Source organism: Sceloporus occidentalis, unplaced genomic scaffold (assembly GCF_023333645.1).
Source record: "Sceloporus occidentalis isolate IW3139 unplaced genomic scaffold, rSceOcc1.0.p SCAF_1, whole genome shotgun sequence".
Lineage (NCBI taxonomy): Eukaryota > Metazoa > Chordata > Lepidosauria > Squamata > Phrynosomatidae > Sceloporus > Sceloporus occidentalis.
Genome location: NW_028316981.1, coordinates 50,291,377 through 50,314,548, shown reverse-complemented (window position 1 = coordinate 50,314,548; position 23,172 = coordinate 50,291,377). Strand labels below are relative to the sequence as shown.

At 40.4% G+C, this 23,172-nt stretch overlaps 1 protein-coding gene across 1 annotated transcript in view; it reads left to right on the top strand.

Annotated features, from left to right (window-relative positions):
* FAM149C (family with sequence similarity 149 member C) overlaps positions 1–23,172 on the top strand; it is an 86,844-nt gene that overhangs the window by 56,789 nt on the left and 6,883 nt on the right. Inside the window, exons 13-14 of the mRNA XM_089497260.1 lie at positions 1,448–1,590; positions 23,086–23,130. Coding sequence (XP_089353386.1) covers positions 1,448–1,590; positions 23,086–23,130 — 188 coding nt within the window. The remainder of the gene's footprint in view (positions 1–1,447; positions 1,591–23,085; positions 23,131–23,172) is intronic.

The window sequence follows — 23,172 nt, the reverse complement described above, 5'->3', positions numbered from 1 at the left end:
CGGGATATGGCAACCCTAGTTGGGGTGTACTTTGATTGTGTCTTCCTGAATGGCAGGGTATCGGGCTGGATGGCCCTTTTGGTCTTTTCCAACTCTAGAATTGTATGAATATAAGAACTCTGTTCCTAACAACTTGATAGTTTTTTCTTCTGTAGAGCCAGCATGGTGCAGTGATTTGAGTGTTAGATTAAGACTCCAGGAAACTAGGGTTCAAATACATCTCAGCCATGGAATTCCCATGGGGCGGCCTTGGGCAAGTCACACTCTCAATTGCACATTTATTGATCTTGAACTTTAAAATAACTTAGGATGCTCCTTACTGGTGTCTTGGGTATTTGTTCAGAAGAAATCTTTTGAATCAGCCTGAGAATGGCAACTATAATACATAGCATCACACATTGTACAACATCTACATAGATTGTAGTCCTAAACATACATACATGGGAAACAGGCTCTCCCATTTTTGGTGGGACTTACATCTGCACTGATAAAAGCAAGGCCCTCCTGCATATAAATGACAACCCTCGTGTCAATAATTTTCTTAAATAACTAAAAATATAACAATTTTTTTTACAAAATAATGTGACTCTTTGCTTTGTGTTGATTATTTTGTGATAGGTCTGGTGAGAGAACCACTTTCCCAAACATACACAAGAAATGTTTTTTAAAATACATAGATTTGGGGCCTTTTAGTCTCTAATATAGTCAGCCCTCTATATCCATGCATTTTTTTATCCACAGATTCAACCATCCATGGTTTGAAAATATTTTAAAATATATAGATTCCAAAAAGCAAACCTTGATTTTTCCATTTCATATAAGGGACACCATTTTACTATGTCATTGTATGTAATGGGACTTGATCACCTACAAATTTTGTTATCCACAGCAGGTCCTGGAGCTAAACCCAAGCGGAGTCCAAAGTCTACTGAATATCCAAGAGTGAATTTCTGAATTTTCTTGCAACTGTATATATATTATAGAATGTAATATTCTGCTCTATGTATGTGTCCACCACAGACTTTACAGCTTTTAGTATAGAAACATACAACACACTTTTAAAAAAGCAGGAGGGAGTCCCTTTTTACTTTTGGGGAATAGCCTTGGCAATCAGCAAACATTGCTTACTTGAGGCAGAGCAACTCAAAGAGCTTTCAGGGGAGTTCAGTGGCCAAGCTAGAGGAACTGTCCCCTTTATGCTTCCCCCAAATGTGTGGTATTCCATTCAGCATCAGCAGTGTTAAGCGATGTGCAGGAAGAGTATGTGAATGAGTAGCTGTCAAATCCACTCATGTCTGGGTGAAAACATTTAAGATTCCTGTGCAAAACAGGAAAAGGAAGCCATTTGGTCCAAGCAGTCGAACTTGGTATTATTTTATTTATTTATTTCTATTTTTTTTATTTCAAAACAATTTTGTCCCCCTTCTTCCTGCCTGTTTGTCAACAGATGTATGCTGGAGGGAAGCTACTCTTTGGGAGCAATGTTTTCAACGGATACAGCTACAGCAAGAGGGATCTGCTGAAGCAGATCAACCAAGTTTGCCTTGAATGCAAGATGGGTCACTTCCTGCCACCGAGTTTCAAATTTAGGTAAAACAGGAAAAGCAGAGGGAGGAAGAGATGGGAGTGGGGAGAGAGGAGGCAATGTCATGCAGAGGTCTCTGTTTGCAATATAAACTGGAAAAGTCAGAGTACAAAATGTCCAAGGATGGGCTGTTATGGGGGGAAAAAGGTTGTCCTTAAAGTCATTGCTAACTACTATAGTTGAGTAGCATAGAGGAAAGCTTAAAAGGAAAATAAAACAGGGATGATTGGCATATTCATTCTTCCTTGCTGTGTTTCATGTTCCTAAATTTAGGACTGCAGATTTATGAAATATTTAATTTTTGGTTGCTTAATTGCCTACTTTATAGTCCATGTAAAATACTCTCAAAATCATATATTACCAATACCCATATAAATGGTTGTTTAGTAAATGATAGAAGGGAAAATATGACCAATATTTGTTTTCTAATACAGAAGAGCCAGAATGGCTATTAAACCCAAGTTTAAATCTCATCAGCATTTTTGGAAAGCTGAGATTTAAAAGATGCATTCACAACTGATTTCAGCTGAGCAGTGTCATCTTCCATCAACTTTGGTACTTACTGCCAGACGAAAATGTAATCTTTTTCATAAAGAAAGGCAAAAGATACTTCAAAGTCCATCATATTTTGCAAAGAGAAGAGGAAACTAGCTGCCCTGAAACTTTGTCCTCTACCAAATACAGTAATAATAATATTCAGGTATGACCTGGGCAGTAGAAAGAAACATTAGGCAGCACCATGTGAGAGTGCAGTTCAATAATTAGAGTTTATCCCATACTGCACAATTATATCAATTTGGTATAGGACCTATATTATATTATATTAATTATATTATACATGAAGAGAAATAAAGGGAGGGATATTATCTGTCTTCCACATAAGTCTCCACCACATGGTTCCAGACCTGAAACCAGAGGATACATCCTGGGGAAGAGAAGGTTAAGATGTGACATAATAAGCATGTTCAAATATTTGAAAAGGTGTCATACCTGCAGATCGAGCCAGCTTGTTTTCTGCTGCTCCAGAGTCTAGGACATTGAGCAATGGATTTAAACCACAGGAAAAGAGATTCCACCTCAACATTAGGAAGAACTTATTGATGGTAAGAGTTGTTCGACAGTGGAATGTGCTGTCTTGGAGTCTGATGGAAGTTTCTGAACAGAGGCTGGATGGCTGTCTGTCAGGAGTGCTTTTACTGTGGAGATTATTGTACTGCTGGAAAAAGCGTCTTACTGCTGCTGAATTCAAGCTTCATTCAGGCTGTACCCTGGTGTTATTGCATGGCTTTTCTCCCCAAAATTTCCATCTGGGTACAGCCCAGCTCCAATGCTGGTCCCTGAACTTGCTTCAGTGGCCATTTTTCAAAGTTGGAAAGACCCCAATTTTGAAAAATGGCCACTGAAGCGAATTTAGGGATCAGCATTGGAGCTGGACTGTACCTGGATGGCAGTTTTAGGGAGAAAAGCCATATGATAATACCAGAGTACAGCCCAAATGAAGCTTGAATTCGGCAGTGGTACTACCTTTTTTTCAGTGGTGTGACAATCTCCAATGTGTTCCTGTATGGCAGGGGATTGGACTGGATGAGCCTTGTGGTCTTTTCCAATATTATGATTCTATGATTTCTATTATTATCTTTGAGTCATTGACTGTAAAATTGGGAGGAGATCAGTCCTGATAAATGGGGCCAGAATGTGGATAAAATCCAGCTAATGAGGTAATATAGTAGCATAGTGCCAAAGGGAAAAGCCTCAAAGCACTTTTGGCAGGTAAGAAGCAAATGGGCCCAGTAGCTGCAGCAGGTGAAGGCATTCTCACTACAGATCACATCCAATAATGTGTGTGTATGTGCCTTCAAGTCAGATGTTAACCTATGGTGACACCATTAATTTCATAAGATTTTGTTAGGCGTGGAATACTCAGATGTGATTTTGCCAGTTCCTTCCTCTGAAATATAGCTCACAGTGCATGCTATTTGTTGGCAGTCTTCAATCCAAGTACTGACCAGAGCTGACTCTGTGTAGCTTCCAAGATGAGACATCTGGTGTCTTTAGGATATTTAGGCCACCCATAATAATACTAATATTAATCATTTTAAAAGTACCAATATTTATACTCTGCTTCCTTCTAAAACCGTGGCTCAGGGTGGCTTACAAATTCAAACAAGTACAAAACAGTTAAAAGATACAGTGGATCAGCACTGGAATTTAACTATCAATAACATTTTACTTCCTTCTAAAACTGTGGCTCAGGGTGGCTTACAAATTCAAACCAGTACAAAACAGTTAAAAGATACAGTGGATCAGCATTGGAATTTAACTATCAATAACATTTTAAAATTAATACCTACAATTGAAAATACTGTGTTAGAATGCGGTTAGAAAAACAATACAATTAATTATTACAATCAATATGACTTTTCCTACAGCACATATGACATGTAGGGAGTTTCTATTATATTATTTCCTATATTCCTCTCTGATTCTCCATATTTTATAGAGCTTTAATATGTGCATCCACAGTTTTTGAGCCCCTTTAACAAAGAGACACTAATTATCTGAGCATAGGTTACAGATATATATTTTCCATTGAAAAGATGTGGAACTTACATTTGGCAGTGAGACAATTATATGTTTGGTTGTTTGGTTATTGCTTCTCAGCCCATCAGATTCCTTGAAGCATTGCAGCAGGACATTAACTGAGGTTTTCAAATTCTGGGCAGGCTATTACTGCAGCAGGAGGAGGGGGTTGCCTTAATTCTGGCCCCAAAACCACACCTTGAAATGAGGTTAGAAGCAAATCTGAAGCCCATGTAGTCCGTATAGGACTAATGATATGTGGAAATCATCACACGCGACTTATCCTTGATGGGATAGACACATGTTTAACTGTCAATGATGGATCTTAACTCATTCTCCCATGGCCAGGTGCATGCATACACGGGAAACTCCCATTTTTGAAAAGCCACAGTTATAGAAAAGGCAAAACAGTTTTGGAAAATGATCCACGAGGAAATGAAAAAAATATTTAAATTTAGTGCACGCCCAGACCCAAAGATGTATCTTCTAAATATAATAGACAATAGTGAGATGGAAAGGGTGTATGGCAAATTGCTATTCTTAGTAATAACTGCTGTGAGGACTCTCTACACAAGACATTGGAAATCGCAAGAGATCCCATCAATAGACGAATGGAAAATTAAAATCTATGAGATGTATGAAATGGATAAACTAACTAGTCTTATGAAGAATGAATCAACACAAAATTTCCAAAAAGAGTGGAGTGCATGGATTTCCTATGTACAATTAGAAGGGAAACCTATTAGAAGTATAGCATTAAAGGAGTAGAAGGGGGTTAAGAAAGGGTTTGATTAAACTCAATCAGATTAATTGCACAACTGTGATAATTGAGGGGTGTAGTTGCTTTTGTGACTCATTACTGGAAGTACGTAAATGACACTGTAGATAGTTGATGAATGTATTATAGTTTATTAGAGATTGATATCTACATATGTATTTAATACTGAAGCCACAGTTAATATAACAGATGGGTTGACATAAAAATGCATAAGTTTCCTAAGTAATATAGTTAAAGCATAATAAGAGTATGTACAGATTTATAGAGTTTACTACGAAACTGGGGAATAGCTGAGGAAGTAGGGTTTGGGGTAGGAGGCATTAAGTTTTCATATTGTATATATCATTTTTTTCTTTTATATATGTATGCTTTATTTGATTGTGTATTGGAATTCTTAGGGTAAGATATTGCAAATTTAGGAATTACATAATAACTATGTTCTATCAGTTTTGAAAGCAGTGGTAATCATTGTGCATTGTGAAGTATATGGGGATGGGAGTTGCCTTTTTGAGGGGGTATAGGGTGGCTTGAGTGTTGGAATATGACTCTGGAGACCAGGGTTTGATTCCCAGCTTGGCCATGAAACCCACTGGGTGACTTTGGGCAAGTCATATACTCCCAGCCTCAGGGGAGGCAATGACAGACCTCCTCTGAACAAATCATGCCAAGAAAACCCCATGAGATGTTTGCCTTAGAATGGCTATAAGTCGGAAATGACTTGAAGGGACACAACACACATAGAACAAAGTTCCAGACATTTCAAAGTTTCTGAATGCAACAAGCACAATCCAGTGAAATTCTCATGGAAATAAAAATGGCTCATCTTTGGCGGTGTGAGCTCAACTCCATTGCCATCAGTAAAATTTAGCCATGACAAATTTGGGTGAGAGGGTACCCATAGATTCTAGGAACTGATCCATTCCCTGCTGGTAAAAAGATATCTCTGTGTGAACTGGAAAGATCAGGAAGCTCTTCCTGCGTCACTGTGGTTTGCTTATGATCTTACTATCATTCACTGTGGGCTAAAGTAAGATAAGAGGGGAAGCCAGCAAACACTGGTGTTCCTTGTTTACAAGTATTTATTCACTCTTATAATAATCTGAATCCAAAAGAAAAAGAAGTGGGATATGGTGCTTTCACTGTAGCCATTTCCCAAGGTCAGGAGAATGCTCTTGGCTTGTTTCATGGGTATTGTAGGTTCAAGATTTTATTTTGGATGTTGACATTTTTCATAAAATACACGCTGACCGATCTGATCCCATCTTCAAGGAAAATACTAATAAATATAGTCGGAAATCTCAGCCATATTCTACAGTCAAGTCTTGGCAATACTGTATTTATCAAGCTGCAGTTTTTTATATCAAATAAGATACCAGACAGTGAATTTTACATATATTATTTTAGGTTGTTACTATGTGCATTCAAAGTCATTTAATTAATTAATTAATTAATTAATTAATTAATCTTTATTAAATTTATATTAAAAATACAACATACAGAAATACAAAAATACATTAACACATAAATAATACTACATCGTTATACATAAAATTGTTCTTCCTGAGCATCTGCTATTTTGTTTCTTTAAATGAAAATATAAGGTTAGTTCAACTTGTTAATTTATTGCAACTTACTTGCAGATTTTTTGGTTTGTTATTTCTGAATTATGGTGACCCTAAGGCAAACCTATGACGGGAGGTTGTTGTCAAAAATTTGTTCAGAAGAGATTTGCCATTGCCTTCCTCTGAGGCTGAGAGTGTATGACTGTGCAATCTTGTAAAACAGAAGGAGATCTCTCGTGTAAGAATTCTGTATTAGTGTAGCACTTGCAATATAAATGCCACATGGGATACCCCTTCATTTTGTTATTTTGAAAATTTGTTCTGCACTGCTAACTGAAAGAAATCTAGATAAAGTTCGGCAAGGGCTTTGGGTTTTTAGTACAAGAGATCCTTTCTCACTTCTGCTTTGTAAGGCAGGCATACTTTCAACGTATCCACCTCGATTCATTTGCTCCAAAGGGGATCTACCCTTATACTTTGCTCACATAATTTATATGGAGAAGTACTTGGCCTCATAAGAAACTGCCATATCTGCTTCATTTGTTTCTACTCTGTTGACTTGTAATAATTATTTAGCCAAGTATGAGGGCTATAGGTTGCAATTGTTCTATTGGATCAGTGCCATGGAGCCAATCTAAGCAGATGCCTTGGAAGAAGACTGCAGAATGGAGAGCTGTGAGAGAAGACTGCATAGAAAGAAATTCTGAAGGAAGTCAAACAGTTTAAACCAGCGGTTCCCAACCTTTGTTGATCCGTGACCCCCATTGCGAGCTAAAGTCCCACCCGCAACCTCCCCCATTGGTTGGGAGGTGAGGAAGGGGTGGGACTTTCGACTACCTACAAGCCCCAGCGGGCTTTGCGGCCGGATGTCCCACCCCTTCCCGGCCTCCCAACCAGTCAGGGGGCCACTGGGGAAGAAGGGGCAGGACTTCCGGCTGCAAAGGCCACTGCGGCTTGCAGTCCCATCCTTGTCCCCTTCTCCTTGTGGGTGCCTGGCACCAGCGGGGAGAAGCAGAGGATGGGGAGGTGGCCCTGTCCCATTCGCCTTCTCCTTGTGGGTGCCTTTGCTGGCACCCGTGAGGAGAAGGGAAGGGGAAGAGGCGCCCCTGTCCCATTTACCTTCTCCTCGCGGGTACCTTCAATGGCACCCATGAGAAGGGGAGGGGAGGAGGTGGCCCTGTCCTTGTCCCCTTCTCCTCGCGGGTGCCTTCGATGGCACCCGCGAGGAGAAGGGAAGAGGAGGATGCGACCCCGTCCCCTTCTCCTTGTGGTTGCTGGCGCTAGCGCCAGCAACCGCAGAGAAAAAGGAAGGAGGGGGAGGTGGGGGGAATCCCAACCTGCTGACCCCCAAGAAAGGGTCGAGCGAACCCCAAAGGGTCACAGCCCCCAGGTTGGGACCCCTGGTTTAAATGATAACAACTACAACTATTACAACTGGTGAAGAAGAAACATGAATAAAGTAGGTTTGGCAACCATTTGAGAAAATGGCTATTGCCTATTGCCCTCTTCTCACTTGTGTAGACATTAATGAGGAAGAACTGGCAATACATGAGCAACAACACATGATGAGCAGGTCTTAAGTTTTAATCATGCCCAATGTCTTTTGGCAGTTAACATTTTGTTGATCTGAGGGTCCAAAATAACTCCAGAGATATGTGATCAGTCAAGAAGAAGGATACCATTTTATTTAAGTCAAATGATCATGTCCAGAAACTAAGAGGAGTGAGAATAAGGTCAACAAATTAATGCCCTTCTGAATTCCACGGAGTTAATGCTATTTGGGATTGTAAAGCTTGTGCTAAGTATGGTGATGGTCTCAGTCCAACTAGTGACTCACAGACATATGAAAACACAGCAGCTGTATTTCTCTCTGTACTTGCCACTGTGAACTGCCTGGGGCTGGGGGCAGGAAAACCGGCTGATGGCCTGTCAAATAGGATGCATTCGACATGGCAAAGGAATGCTAGAAAGTGGCAGAAAGGAAAGTCTGTTCATTGAAAGGTCAGCTAGAGAAATCTCTGGCACAGGCTTTCAGGAAGAGTTGAAGGTAGTTGAATTTGCGATGAGGAAGACAAGCTCAATAAATAAATAAATAAACACATTCTACATCCTGTCCTCTGCTTAGTCCGCTACATGTTCACAGTGAATAATCTGTATAGTATTTGTAACAATGTAAGTTGGAGGAGTGAGAGGAAGGCACACACCCAAGTTCTTTTTCAAAAGACAAATAGGGAAAACAAGTGCAAACCGCAACACAGTAAGGAGATAGGGAGTGGACTCTTGAGGTCACAGAAGCTCCTCTTTTTTGGCTGCAACTCCCAGAACTCCCTGCCCCAAAGTAACAGTTCTAAACTCTGGACCTTTCTGTGTCCTGTTTGGAGTTCCAAGTGGCTATCCGTGCCCTCTTCCAAAATATTCCATTTCATTCCTCAATCTCTCTCTCCACACACACTTCCAAAAGGATCTCTCTCTCTCTCTTCTCTCTCTCACCATCAAATCTTGGGGCTCTGCTTTTGGTGAAGAGGGATCCATACTCTGAGACTATATATGCATTTCTGACATGTAGGTGATGACAAGAGGTGTTCTGTTTTTTGTTTTGTTTTGTATTTTGAATAAAATATTTTTTATTGAAATTCACTTAAAACATGCAAAAAGAAAGAAAAATAAAAAACAATCACATGACACAATAAAGAAACACAAACAAAACAGTTTCCACAGTGACCCAAATAAAACCAAGACTAACAAAATTTCAGTCTTTCCCCTCCTCCACCCCATGACTTCCTGCACAACACACACACACACACACACACACACATTCATTTTTTACCATACAGAAAAGAATTACTACTTAAATATCAAAACCTATTCTAGTATCCTCTCCTTTTCTTGTCTTAAAATAATCTATGAAAGGCTGTCAGGTATTTAAGAATGTTTGTATTGAGTTTCTCTTTAACCAATTTGTAAATTCACCTGATACTTCTGCATCCATTTTTCAACATTTGTAGTTGTCTTCTGTTTCCAATATTTTGCTACTATAATCATATAACAAACTTATCGCTTGGCTTTTAAATTGGGTTTACCACTATCCGGCTTAAAGCTTAATTCGGGTGGCATCTTGATGTTATTAGAAGGTTTTTGCCACTAAATTTCCCACCCAAATACATCCTGGGTATATCCCCACTTCCAGGTGTGTTCCTCATGGCTCTTCTCAGATCTGGGAATTTTCTGGCTTAAAAAACTGGCTGCTGGAGCGCTCCTGGAAGCGGGGATGCCCCCTGGACTGGCCAGTTCTGTAATTTATGTGACACACGGGACATACTCTCTCCCTGTTCCAATTTGACAGGGACAGTCTCAATGAACTCTCTACCACCCCACTTTTCCAACTGCTTCTTCTTTATGATCTGTGTGACTCACACAAATGGGTTATCTGCACCTGCGCAGTGTACCATTTGGAAACTTCTAGAGCTGTTATTTAAGCATTTTTATGGTAGCCCTGCCCATTCCCTGTGTGCCTAAACACAGTTCCTTTTCTTCCATTGCAGCATCAGCATTGTAGGAACACTTTTTGGAGTGATTTATTGGATTTGGCTATGGATTTATGTTTTTCGATGAGCATTTTGACTTGGTGACTTGTGATCTTGTCTTTTTGGCTGACCTCAGACTCCCCTTATGATTCTTTGCCTTGTGTTTCAGGTTTGGCTTAACGATCATTAAGGCTTTATTGTGACTTCTAGTTCTTTCAAGAGTGTAATGTGTGTGTGGCTAAAATTCCCCAAAACGATAGTTGCTCCAAGTGCCTCCTTTGTCTTGGTGAGGGGCACAATGGAGCAGCATGGAGACTCTGTCAGGCCTTTACATTCCAGGTCCATTGGAACTGAGAAGTGATATTAATGCACTTCTTTAGGATGGCATTACTCAAGCAGCAGAGAATAGATTGTTGCATACTGCTTCAATGAGTTCCACCATTTCTCAGCCATCTGTTATACCTGGGGCCTCTTCCATACCTACAACGTTGTATGGGTGATTGGTCCATGTCACCAAAACTATCTTTGACAGAGGTCAGTTCTCTTCCATCAAAGTGCAGAGAGACCGCCAACAGGCCTGTTGTGAAGCCATATGTGGTTTGACCCCTCACACCAAGCTGAACCTTAGTTATTGAGGAGGATTTGGCTGCCAAATCTCATTAGATCACTCATAAGCAGTACAAGAGGAAGAAGAAATGGGGAAAGGACCATTGTTCTCAGACCTCAGAGTCTTCTTCTTATACAGTTGAACAATGTGGTACCATAGTTCAGATGGAGCCATTGCCTCTGATACGAATTGAATTTGAACATTCTCCGGAATGTACTGAAATACCTGTTTCATCACTGACTCCTGCAGGTTTCCCATACACAACAGAAACAGGAGCTTTCTCAGAAGGGGAAATTGCAGATTCTGCAAGGTTTCCTTCCCGGATTCTGACCCCACCAGGCTGAGGCTTCTCCGGCTTCACATCATCATCACGTGATTCCACATTTAGGCTAGTCAGGGAAGCCAAGTAAAGTTGCGCAACTACTCCAATTCTGTGCTGCTATCTCCATGAGACACATGGCATACATGTACACATCCCCCCCCTACATACACACACTTCAGTGACTTGTGCCAGTGCACCATTGCTCCATGGTTCAAGCTGACAAACGCCTTGCTTGGGTACTGCTCCAGCTGAGGCAACAGCATCAGATCCTGCAACTGAATATGGCATGCAGCATGAGAACTATTTGTCCTGATGCTCCTGGCCCTGAGGGTATGGGGACAAGCTCTGCAGCTTTTACTGCAGCATCTGGTTAAGAAAAGACAAGTCCAGGAATGCTGAAAAAAGAGAAAATTTTATTCTTGAAGAAAAGAATAGGCAAGGATTCTTGATTTTCTTTTCTAAACTAAAATCATCTCTCTCTCTCTCTCTCTCTCTCTCTCTTTAACATTATTCCAAGACCAGACTGACAGTGGTATCAGCAGCTTTCTTGAGAGGGGTCCCCTACCCAACATCTGTAGAGCTGCAACTTGGTTTCAGCCTTCAACATTATCTATAGACTAGACACAAAGTCTCAGGTGAAGGCTGTTTTGGGGAGAATTGTGCTCTTTTTCTGTGTGGCATATTACTCTCTTCTCTTATGGTTAGTAGCTTGTTAGGGGCTATCCAGACTGGCCATCTTGATGATGCATGCCCACCTCCACCCCCCTGATGCCCTAATGCCGCATGCCACTCCAGATGGTGTGTGGCATCATGATGCACCTTCAGCGCCGTGTCCAAAGCACCGAAGGGGCACCATACAGCTGCACCACCACGGCTATGGTGCTCTTTGGAGGGTTAAAAAAACCCTGCTTTTTGCAGCTCCTTTTTGCACCCTCCAGAGGCTGGATTGGGGCTGCGGTGTGAGGTTGCCGTGGCCTCGATCCGGCTGAAGAAGGGGTGGCTACATGTTGCCCCTTCAGGGCTGTATGTACAGTACCTTAGTCTCCCATTTGTGTGAGCCACAGAGACTTTAAAAAAGGAGAAGAGGCTGCTCACTTGTAACTGTAATTTTTCAAGTAGTCATCTGTGAACTCACACAACCCTGCCTATCCTCACCTTGTCATCTGCTTCTCCTTCAGAGCCTTGGTTGCTGCTTTGGCATCCATGGGTTTAGAGGGGAAGCATGCTAGTCAGGGCATGAGGAGTTGATAGTGCTACCACCAAAATGCTTACATAACAGATCTAGAAGGGTTTGGATGATGCACTGTTCAGATGTAGATAACCTATTTGAGTTCACAAATGATCACTTGATGAAATACAGTTACAGGTAAGCAACATGTCCTTTTAAAATGTCCTTATTTCTCTCTCCTCCTCCCACTTTACTTCTTTGGCCTTAACTTACTTCAGTTGCTGCAAACTGAGTTCAAAGTGCAAAAGTAGTTTGCACTCAAAAGAAATTAGCAGGGGGAGAGAAGAAGAAAGGAGAGGAAGCAACTGAGTTTTACTGTTCCTGGTAAGCTCAGACAATAGCAAATTGCTGCAACCTCTCCTAGCTTCTATTTTTCCTCTTCTTTTTCTTTTTGCCATTTTTTGCCCCCTTGAGCACATTTTGATGTTGTTTTGCCATGCACTTGCCAATTTTTATCTGCAAGATGTTGGAGTATCTGATGACATATCCCCATTGTTTAATTGTGGGCTGTAGCAAAACTTAGATATAGGTGTGGCTTTGGAGAATGTAGAAAGTTTGGTGTGCCTTTAGCTTTTTCCTCTCTTTATTTTCAAATACCCCCCTCCCCAAGGAGCCCCAGTGGTGCAGTGGTTAAATGCCTGTACTGCAGCCATTCACTCAAAACTATAAGGTTGCAAGTTCAAGCCCAGCTAAGGGGGATCAAGCTTGACTCAGGCTTGCATCCTTCCGAGGCCACTAAAATGAGTACCCAGATTGTTGGGGGCAATTAGCTTACAGTTGTAAACTGCTTAGACATTGTTAATTCAGTATGAAGCGGTATATAAATGAAGCTGTTTGTTTGTAATAGTTTGAAACCTGCATGAAATGAACTTTGTGGGCTGTAACCTTAAAACAAATTTGTTTATATCAGATGACAATGGGAGAAGAGGATGCCTCTTGAGTCTGCAAATGTCCACCCCTGTTGCATACATATTGACCCAATGGAAGTGATTGTCATAAGAGTCTTGCAAAGGAAGAAGTAATAGAAACAAAATCACCTTGTGAATAAGGCTTTAAATAAATAAATAAATAAAAAGAATGAAAAAACTGGAGATATCCAGTTTATGTTTCAGTTAGTGATGGATTATGGATTGCACATTTATTGTGTTGTAAGCCCCTGACTTTCTTCTGGTCTGCATAATCATCCGTAATAAATTATCAGGGAGCCAGTAGTTCCCATTCCTAAATTGCATTAATGCTTGTGCAGTCGGTCAACGTCTCTATCCATTGCTGTGAATAATTGAGTGTGGTGACATACACTGGAATTTTGCTAATACTTAAAATGCTTTTCGAATGAAGGCAAGTAATGGGAGAAGCAAGAGAACTGCCTGTAAATCATGTTCAGATCCCAAGACATTTGGGGCTTTGTTGTTGCCTTTTGGGGAGTTTTTAATGTACCTCTTGACATATATTATTTTTGCAGAGCTTCCCCTTTGTGTCATAGCATTTAACATAAAGACATTGGCAACAGTGTGAAGACAGAGTTTATTATCCCTCTGCCTCCCTCCTCCGGCCTAGAGAAAAATCTTCCATTTGATTCTATTGTATTGATGTTTCCTAATCATCCCATGTATGATGCAGTTAAAATATAACTCAGGAAAAAGGGCTAGATTGGGGTGGTAACTGCAAACAGGGCAGGAGCCATTTTTTTTCTTTCTGTGCCCACCTGGAAGGCCACAGCAGCACATTCCAGTGCACCCAAAGTGACATGATGCCACTTCTTACTGCTGTTTTGACCAGTTTGGAGACAATCCCCCCCCCTCTCTCTTTGTTTTGTGGATGTTTGGGGGATTAGGGGAGCAAACTGTTTTCTTTTTTGCATTTTTTAAAGTATTGGAGTGGTTTGGGGGGCAAAAAAGTGCTCCCAAATGAACCTGCTTTTTTATTGTGCAGATCTGGTGGCTTTCGTGAAGGTAGGGTCCCATGGGCTGCAGTTTGCATACCCCTGGACCAGAGCAATGTTTTGAAAATGCAGGTCCCATAATTCCTCATCATTGGCTGAGGACAAAGGGGAAAGGTGGAAGGAGAAGAGAGAAGCTTGGACATTTTAAAAGCAGTTGAAAAGGTAGGACAACAGTGTTACAAAAAGTCAAGACCAATTGGTTGAAAGCAAATTGGTATTTGATGGGAAGGAAGGTTAGTAGTGAATGTGAAAGAATGTGAAGGAAGGGCCTGAGACAAATCAGCCAAAAGCGGAGTGCCAGCACCAAAACTAGGGTTCCAGAGTGCACGGCAACTGCACGCTCCGGAATCCTAGTCTGTACGGGCAGCGGCATCATGGGCGCTGCCATGATGACAACGATGCCACTCAGTATCTTGTGTCACTGCGCGTTGCTTATATCATGAGTGTGCCAATGGCGCACTCGTGACATGTGCAACACGCCACAAAAAGAACCTGGAAGAACCAGGTTCTTTTTATTATGGAGGGACACTGCACAGTTTGGCGGCTGCGGCATCCTTCTGCAGTTAAAACAGGTAGCCGTAGCCTGCCACTTTGGGGCAGTCTGTACTGCTCCAAGGGTAACAGAGTAGAAAGTGAGAGAAAGTGAGATGGGAATAGATGGAGAAGAAGAGAATGTAGATTAGAGAGAGAGAGAAGGAGTAAAGGATGAGGAGGAGCTTAAGAGTAGTTATAGAGTGAGGAAAGAAGAGAACAAGAAGGGAAAGACTGGAGTTTGAGAAGAGGAGGGAAGGTTTAAGTTAGATTAGGTTAAGGAAGACAGTTTGGAAGAAGGAAAGGTAATGTAAAGTTATACAAGATAGAGTTGGATTAGAAATGTTATATAAACTGATTGGAAATGTAATAGATTAGTAGAATTGAAATTTGAGGGACCATCAATATTGATATGTAATATGAATTTATTCTGATATGAGTAGAACATATATACAAGGTTTCTATTATTATCTGTTCTAATATGTTGTTGTTATATAGTTGTATGTGTGTGATTAGTGTTTTATGTGTTAAAATGTTTAACAAAAAGAAAAAGAAAAAGAAAAAAAGGAAAAGTAGAAAAACAGAAGCTTAATCAGGGCTGTCCCTGCCAAATCGGGACAGTTGTTGGGTATGGGTGATGGTTCTGGATATAAGACTTATAATTAGTCTAAGTGTGAGTGGAACTTAAGTAAAGTGGTAGGATTGTAGCCCAAACATTTCCAGTATCGGTTGAATAAACAAGAGAGGGTTAATAGATTTTTTTCCCCTTTATGGCACTCATTTCCTTACCATGTAGCATTACTAAAGGTGGGGAAAAGCTTTTCAAGGAATTGTATTTGGCTCAGTTAGATTTCTAGCTTGCCTTATCCCCAGGGCCTGGGAAGACAATCACACTAAAATCACATTTCAGGTTTTAAGAAAAAAACTATGGCGACATGGAAATGCAATTTTAGAATGAAATCTCAAGGTGGAAAAGCATGTTATATGACTAAACGTTTAACAAAAACCCAGTGGTTGCCTTTTTAAGGTAACTTGAGGGAAAGGATTTGGAGTGAAGAATCTGTATGAGAGTGTGCATGTCCTGTTATTTATTGGAAACATTTTAATTTTCTCTTCAGTGGAAAAAGCCCCTCCCCCTCCGCCAACGGTTTGCAAAGATTGAGAGAGGTCCTGCTGTTAGGGTTGTGTTCTAAAAGTCACGATGCAAAAAAACAATGGCTTGGGATAAAAGGAAGTCAGATATGCCATCTCACTGACAAAGTTTTGGTGCATTTTTTTTATTGCCAGGAAAGTTGAAACGTGTTCCTTAAAGCTGTTCTATTTCTGTTTGATCTGAAGGGGCCAGGCTGGTCTCCTTTTCCTGAGAGGGGAGACAAAGGGTGCCATGAGCAAATGGCCTATGCTCCCCTGGCCAATGGAGGGAGACACAGTGTACTGGCCTTTAACTCTGCACTCTCTGGGCAGCTGGCACTAGGAGCTAAATGTTCTTTTTGTTATAAATACAACTAAATCATTATATTCACAGGTACATTTCAATGTCTAAGATGTTTTTAGCAGTTTGTAGCACTTTTATAACTGCAACCTGTTTGTGTTTTGGAAAGTAGTCCAGCTTATATTGCTTAATTTACTTCTCCACCCAATCATGCTTGAGAGATTGTAAGAGAACTTGGCTAATGTCAGAAAACTCTAAGCTGGCATTGCATTCAATCTTAAAGAGAGAGCTACAGGGAGACTTCATAATGGGCTTTGCTGATCACTTCATTAGGCAAAACAATCATCCCAGTTTGCTATAATGAAGTTTTCCCTGTTCATTTAACCCTTTCGAAATTAGTTTTCTTAGTAAAACTCTGCCTTTTTAAAAAATCTTAAGGTGAGGAGCAATGCAAAGACCAAGAACTGTAAAAGCAAAAACTTAAGTTCATGGACCCTAATTCAGACTTACTTGTTAAAGTTGTTCTGTTTTTATAGAACAATATTTTAACTATGTGATCCAAATGGAAAGTATAGTGGGTTCTTCCCACTGCTTATGTAAAGAACTGACCAATTAAGTTGAAGTCATTACCACAAATCCCATCATTCTAGTTTGCCTCCTGTTGGCATTTCATTTCAAGTCAGCATTTTTACACATATTGAGAGACTGCTGTTTTAATTTTCAGATTTTTAATGCACCATGACAGCCACAAGACATAATGAAACGCTAAGCCAGTCCTCAAGTCCTCATGCAAACAATGTCATTTTATCCTTATTCACATTTTATTTTGCATATTTGAACAGATGTTGCTTTCTTCTGTGTTAGGTATTGTTCATTGCTTTTGGTTGGTCCCATAGTAAGAGGTTAATTCTCTGTCTCTAGCAAGAAATTGTGAAACAAAGGTAATACTATATATTCTATAATGCATACATGTGTGTGTGTGTGTGTGCGCGCACACACACACACACACACACACACACACACACACACACACATATATATTGCAAAAAAGGAATCCTAGTAAGAGTAGGCCATATGGCCTCAAGGCACTTTGTAGCTGTTATAGCAAATCCTCCCCCACATCTGGCAGAAAAGAAAAAGGTGCAGTATCTTTCCTGGAAGCTTTCAGGACCAATGTTTCAGTACAAATATAAAATATACATAACATTGGCAAAAATAACATTTTAAATAATCCATTTTTCTAAAGTAGAAGAGGACTTTTGGCCACCTTCTTTCTTGCCAGTCCATGCAGGTGCTGAAAGGTCCTGTGCTGGAAAAAATGGTCCTTACACCCACTTAATATGTTACCATCCTGTTGTACACTCAGGTCACTACAATATAAATAAGAAAACAAATATGGAATGTGCAATCCTCTCTTTCTCTCCCTCACTCTTTCCCTTCCTCTCATATCTGCACTGCCTCTCCTTAGATGGGTCCTGTTGTTAAAACAACAGACAAAGTTACTATACTAGAGAAACCCAAACCTGAGTATATTTTTGTTTCAGTTTCTCTCTTAAAAACAAAGTTGTCAAGTCCAAAAGGCCATTTTCACACATACTTGCTTCTGTGCCCATACTCTCACTTAAATAAGCATCCAGTGAACTAGCCTTTACAAAAGGCATTTTCTTTTGTACATTAAGTCCTGGAGCTTCAGAGAAACATGGGTCACAGGAGTGAATTACTTTGCTGACCCTCTGGGATTTCTGCAGGTTCTTATCTAACCCAATTGTAATCTAAATCTTCCTTAGACTTTGTGCAGGGATAAGAAAAAAGAAATTAATGTTGTCTCTTTAGATCAAGATGCAATCCTTCTCCCTTAGTTTGGTAGACAACTTGCAACTACAAGAGCACAAGTTCAAAGGAAAACAAAAGCTATGGTGTAATCTTTTTCTTTTTAAAAGGGATGAAGTGAATATTGTTGTGAACACAGCTTCTGCTGTGTATGTATTTTTACTTCAGTGGGGTCTTAGCAGAGCCTTCTTATACAAGTGTAGGTATTTGCTAGGAAAGATATCTAGATCTTCCATTAACTAGTGTTGTAGTAGTAGTCTGCCTTAAATTCTTTCTGTCTTATGGTGACCCTATCATTGTGTTTTCTTGGCAAGATTTGTTCAGCATGGGCTTCTCATTGCTTTCATCTGAGGCAGAGAGAGTGTGACGTGCCCAAAGACCCTCAGTGGGTTTCCCTAGCTAAGCAGAGATTTGAATCCAGTGAGCCAAAAGCTTCTTGTACTTTATTCAGAATTCTTTAGAGGGAGAATTTGCCACCAGGGCTACACTAATGCTAGGTCAGTGAATGGTGAGACAGCTGCCATTCAGGACTTGATTCTGGATTAATGTGCTGACCCGCTATGTATTACAGAGACCTAGTTGGATGGGCAGAGCAGGGAAGGCATTAATCTCTCTCAGCTTTGCCCACCAGGATTCTCTGTGCTGGCAAGACCGGACACAGTGGAGAGGTAGAGTTGAAGATGAAATTGTCTGTTGGGATATTATCCCTCTGGCCAGGTGTCATATGCATCAGTCTACAAAGTTTGAGTGTGTTTATTTGATGGTGAGGGGACCAGGACAGATTAAAGATTCTGTTGGTGTACTGTCCACCAGCTTGCTGGGGTGGTGTTGGTGTCCCTGTGGCTTGTGATACTGAGGAACTTCAACATTCATGCCAAAATCACCCTGTCAGGAGTGACTCAGAACTTCATGTCGACCATGACAACCATGGCTCTGTACCAACTGGTACCTGGCTCCACTCATGCTGCTGGGTTACACTCTAGACCTTGTTTTCTGTACAGAATAGGATGGTGGCGATTTGGGAATGGAGGAGTTTTTTCCTGTTCCTTTTTCATGGACAGATCACTTCTAGGTCAGGTTTAGATTTACTGGAACCCAGAGCCACGGTAGCGGTATTAGGACCATTGAGATGGTCTGGCCCAGATGAATTATGCATCTGGGTAATTCCTAATGGTTCTTGAGGAGTTTTTCTGCTGCTTTGGCAAAGTCCTGTTTGATCTATGGAATGGCAAAATGACCAGGGCAGTGGACACAATCACTCCTAAGCATCCCTTCTCAGGGAGTGGAGCTAAACTAGTCCTCTGATTTTTTAAGGAACTGGAAACAATTAAATGAATGAGACTGAGATTAGAGAAATACTGGGAGAAACCTCTGACCCAAAACAGGCTAACATCTAACTGATGACTTATGGTATAGCAATAAGGGTGCTCAGAAATGTCATTTGTTCCAAAGAGCTGCATCCAGATTGCTAAATGTGACTGGCTACAAGGAGCATAGATCTCCCTTGTTGCAACAGCTCCACTGGCTGCCACTCCATTTCTGGGGACAATTCAACGTACTGGTGATACCCTATATGGCTTGGGTCCAGGCTATCTGAAGGATCTTATCTTTTTTTATGAGCTCAGTAGAACTTTAAAATCTCATGGAGAATCCCTTTTCTCCATCCCACCACCATCTCATGCTTATTTGGTAGGAACAAGGAAGAGGGCCTTCTCAGTGGCTGCTCTCTTAAACTTCCCTCCTTGCTTTCCTTCCATTGGTGAGTGAAAACACCAAGCTTTTGGAAAATGAATGGGATGGGCTTTTAATAATGTAATGTGCTTTTTAAATGATGTAATGTGTATGGCAGGGAGTTGGACTGAATGGTCCTTGTGGTCACTTCCAACTCTATGATGGACCTTGTGGTCTCTTCCAACGCTGTCATAGAATTCTATGATTCTATGTTTTATGGTCCATACAATCTTTTAATGAATTTTAATGTTTTATGTGCTAAATTGTTTAATTGCTTTTTTAGATAACTTTATATTTTACTTTATCAAATACATTTGTATAATTTTTAATCTGGGTTGTTTTAGGTATGTTGTTAGACCCCTTGAGTCCCATTGTTGGGAGGAAGATGAAATATAAATGAATAAAATAATAATAATAAGTAATACACATATAGTTGAAAGTGGTACCCAATTAAAATTGACCCAATGTGCATCATCATCATCATCATCATCATTATTATTATTATTATTATTATTATTATTATTATTATATACCACAGAATACTACAGAAATGGTGTCATCTATTGAATCTGGCAGTCCCTATTCACAATTATTTCCAGTTTAATTTTGATAAGGGGAGCCCTGCTGATTGAGACATATCTGTTTAGACTGGTGTTCCATTCCCTCCTTGACTAGTGAGATGCTTCTGAGCGGTCAGTAAGAATAATTGGAAGATAATAAATGGTGGACAGTGGCCAAAATTTTATTTTAGTCCTGACTAGAGTAGACCCTTTGAGTAAATTGGAATGGTATTTTCTCACCATTCAGCAGTTGATTCTGTCAGTCTATTCTTGAAAGGGCTGAAGTGACAGGATTCCAGCCAATGTGTCCCATTTTACAGAGACCTGTAGTCAGTTTGAAGGCTGTCCAGAGTGGAATCTGAAGCCCATCAGCATTGTGCACCTAGACAGGAGATTAAGCACATGGGTCACCTGGGCATAGTGTTCTTCACTATGGTGAGATGTATCCATAATTCTATATAAATTTTAACTGCTTACAGTTGGCTTTCTGTATCTATGGGTTCTGCATCCACAGATTCAACCATCCATGGCTTGAAAATATTTTGAGGAGAAATTTCCAAAAAGCAAACTTAGATTGCCTTTTTATATAAGGGACACCACTTTTCATAATGGGACTTGGTCTTCTATGGATTTTGGTATTCACAGTGGTTCCTGGAACCAAACCTCAGCAGAAACCAAGAGCCCACTGTATTGCTAGATTTGCATTTGATTTTATGCAAGCCCGTGTCCCCTTTTTGGACTATCCTTTTCAGGCTAAGGTAGTGTCTAAGTCTTTCACAAACCTTTACTGCCTTATTCTGCTTTTGTTGTTCAGCCACTGATTAACAGTGTCATTCTCCCTCTGGACTCAAACATTCCTTTTAGCTATCATGGGCAATAATTCCTGGGTGATATACCTGATGTCTTGGTGAGATTTGTGACAGAGCATTAATTTTAGACTGATGGTTTTCAAAGTGTGAGGCAGGCTGCCCTAGGAAAAAAAAAACACTGACATTTTATGAGGGAGGAGACAAATTTCTGACATTTCCCAGCCTAAGTTGTGTGTTACCTTACTCACCCAGTGGGAGGTGTAGGCACAAACAGCCCACATTCATCACCAGCTAATCAGTACATCATGACAGTCTCTTTCCTCCTTATTGTGTTGATAGAATCCTTGAATTTAAAAAAATTTATAGCTTGCATGCTATAAATCTATTTGTTTCTCAGAAGTTCTCTGCAGGTGGTAATGAATGTGGGCAAAATTATACCAAACTCATTGCAGATAGCTGTTCTACACCTCTTACCATTTTTCCAATTTGATACACAGAATTATAGTTTAGATTGTTATCTCATAGAATGAACTGGACTTAAATTTGCAGAATCAGAATCACAGGTTATTTTCAAACATGAGAATCCTTCTCCTAGGATTGCTACTCAGCTGCAGCTGACAAGAAGGACCTGTGACTCATCTTACCTTCTTTTAGAGTAGGGGGTTTACTGACCTTTCACCCTTTGCATATGACTCTGAAATGGTTTTAGCTGGAATAGTAAATTATAACTGCTTCTTACTGGATATCCTAGACAACTAAAAGCAGCAAGCAGAGAAGCTGCAAAACCAGAAACCCACTGAATCATAGAACCATAGAGTTGAAAGAGCTGACAAGGGCCATCCAGTCCAACCCCCCAGCCATGCAGGAACACAAAATCCAAATCACCCCCAACAGATGGCCATCCAGTCTCAGTTTAAGAATCTTGAAAGAAGGAGACTCCACCACCCTCTGAGGGAGTGTGTTCCATTATCAAACAGCTGTCAGAAAGTTCTTCCTAATGTTGAGGTGGAACCTCTTTTCCTCTAATTTGAATCCATTGCTCTGGGTCCTATTCTCTAGAGCAGCAGAAAACAAGCTTCCTCCATCATCAATATGACATCCCTTCAAATATTCATACAGCGCTATCACACCACTTCTTAACTTTCTCTTCTACAGGCTAAACATACCCCAGCTCCCTAAGTCTCTGCTCATAGGGCATGGTTTTCAAACCCTTCACCATTTTGGTCACCCTCCAGCTTGTCAACATCCTTTTTGAATTGTTATGAGTGCAACACACTGGTCCTTTCTTTTCTGGTCTCTCAGGATGTTAACCCCTCCTCCTAAGTTCATTCAGTCCCAGACAGGTAGTCCAAAGAGGATTCTATTGATCTGCAGATGGGATGGCATGCTTGATTAGTAGCCAGCATCCACATTTGTGGGTCACAAACTCAAGGGACATGCATTTACTACAGCATCCTGGCTAGATTGTTAGGATCAGGAAAATCTGGGTCATCGTCTACATTCAGCTGTAAGGCTGTCTGGGTGACCCTAGGTCAGTTTCAAACAACCATCCTAGTCCACCCCATGGGAGTAAAATAATAGGACAAGTATTTATACAACCTTGAACTCCTTGAAAGAAAGGTGGAATAAACCTATAATAAATTAACCAATAAATTTACTTCTGCTACTACTGGAAGTCTGATATGGAACTTGCAAGGAAGAATAATATTTCTGAGTGTTATGAAAGCAATCACATCCAGTAGATTTAATAAAATGGTTCTGGAAATACATATATTCATTTTACAAGAGGTCAACACTAATTTTCCGATAAATGGTAACAATGTGCTATCCTTCAAAAACTTTAATGTCCCTTTCCTGACATGGGTTCCAAGGTGATGGGATGAATAAATTACCTAGGAAGATTTTTGTAAATGATTTTTTATGGTTCCAGGTAAGCATATATCTACAACGTTGGTTGCTGCAATTGCAGTATGAATATCCAAGCAATTAAACTGTAAATAATGGGTGGAACAAAATAAAAATGCATGTTCTTTAATATAGGCTTTTGTTCATTTTTCCTCCTAGTCCCACTGCTGAATCTCCGACGACAACTTTTAAAGTCGTAGAAAGGTTGGTACATTTAAAATGTAGTATCTGGGGATTATGACAATA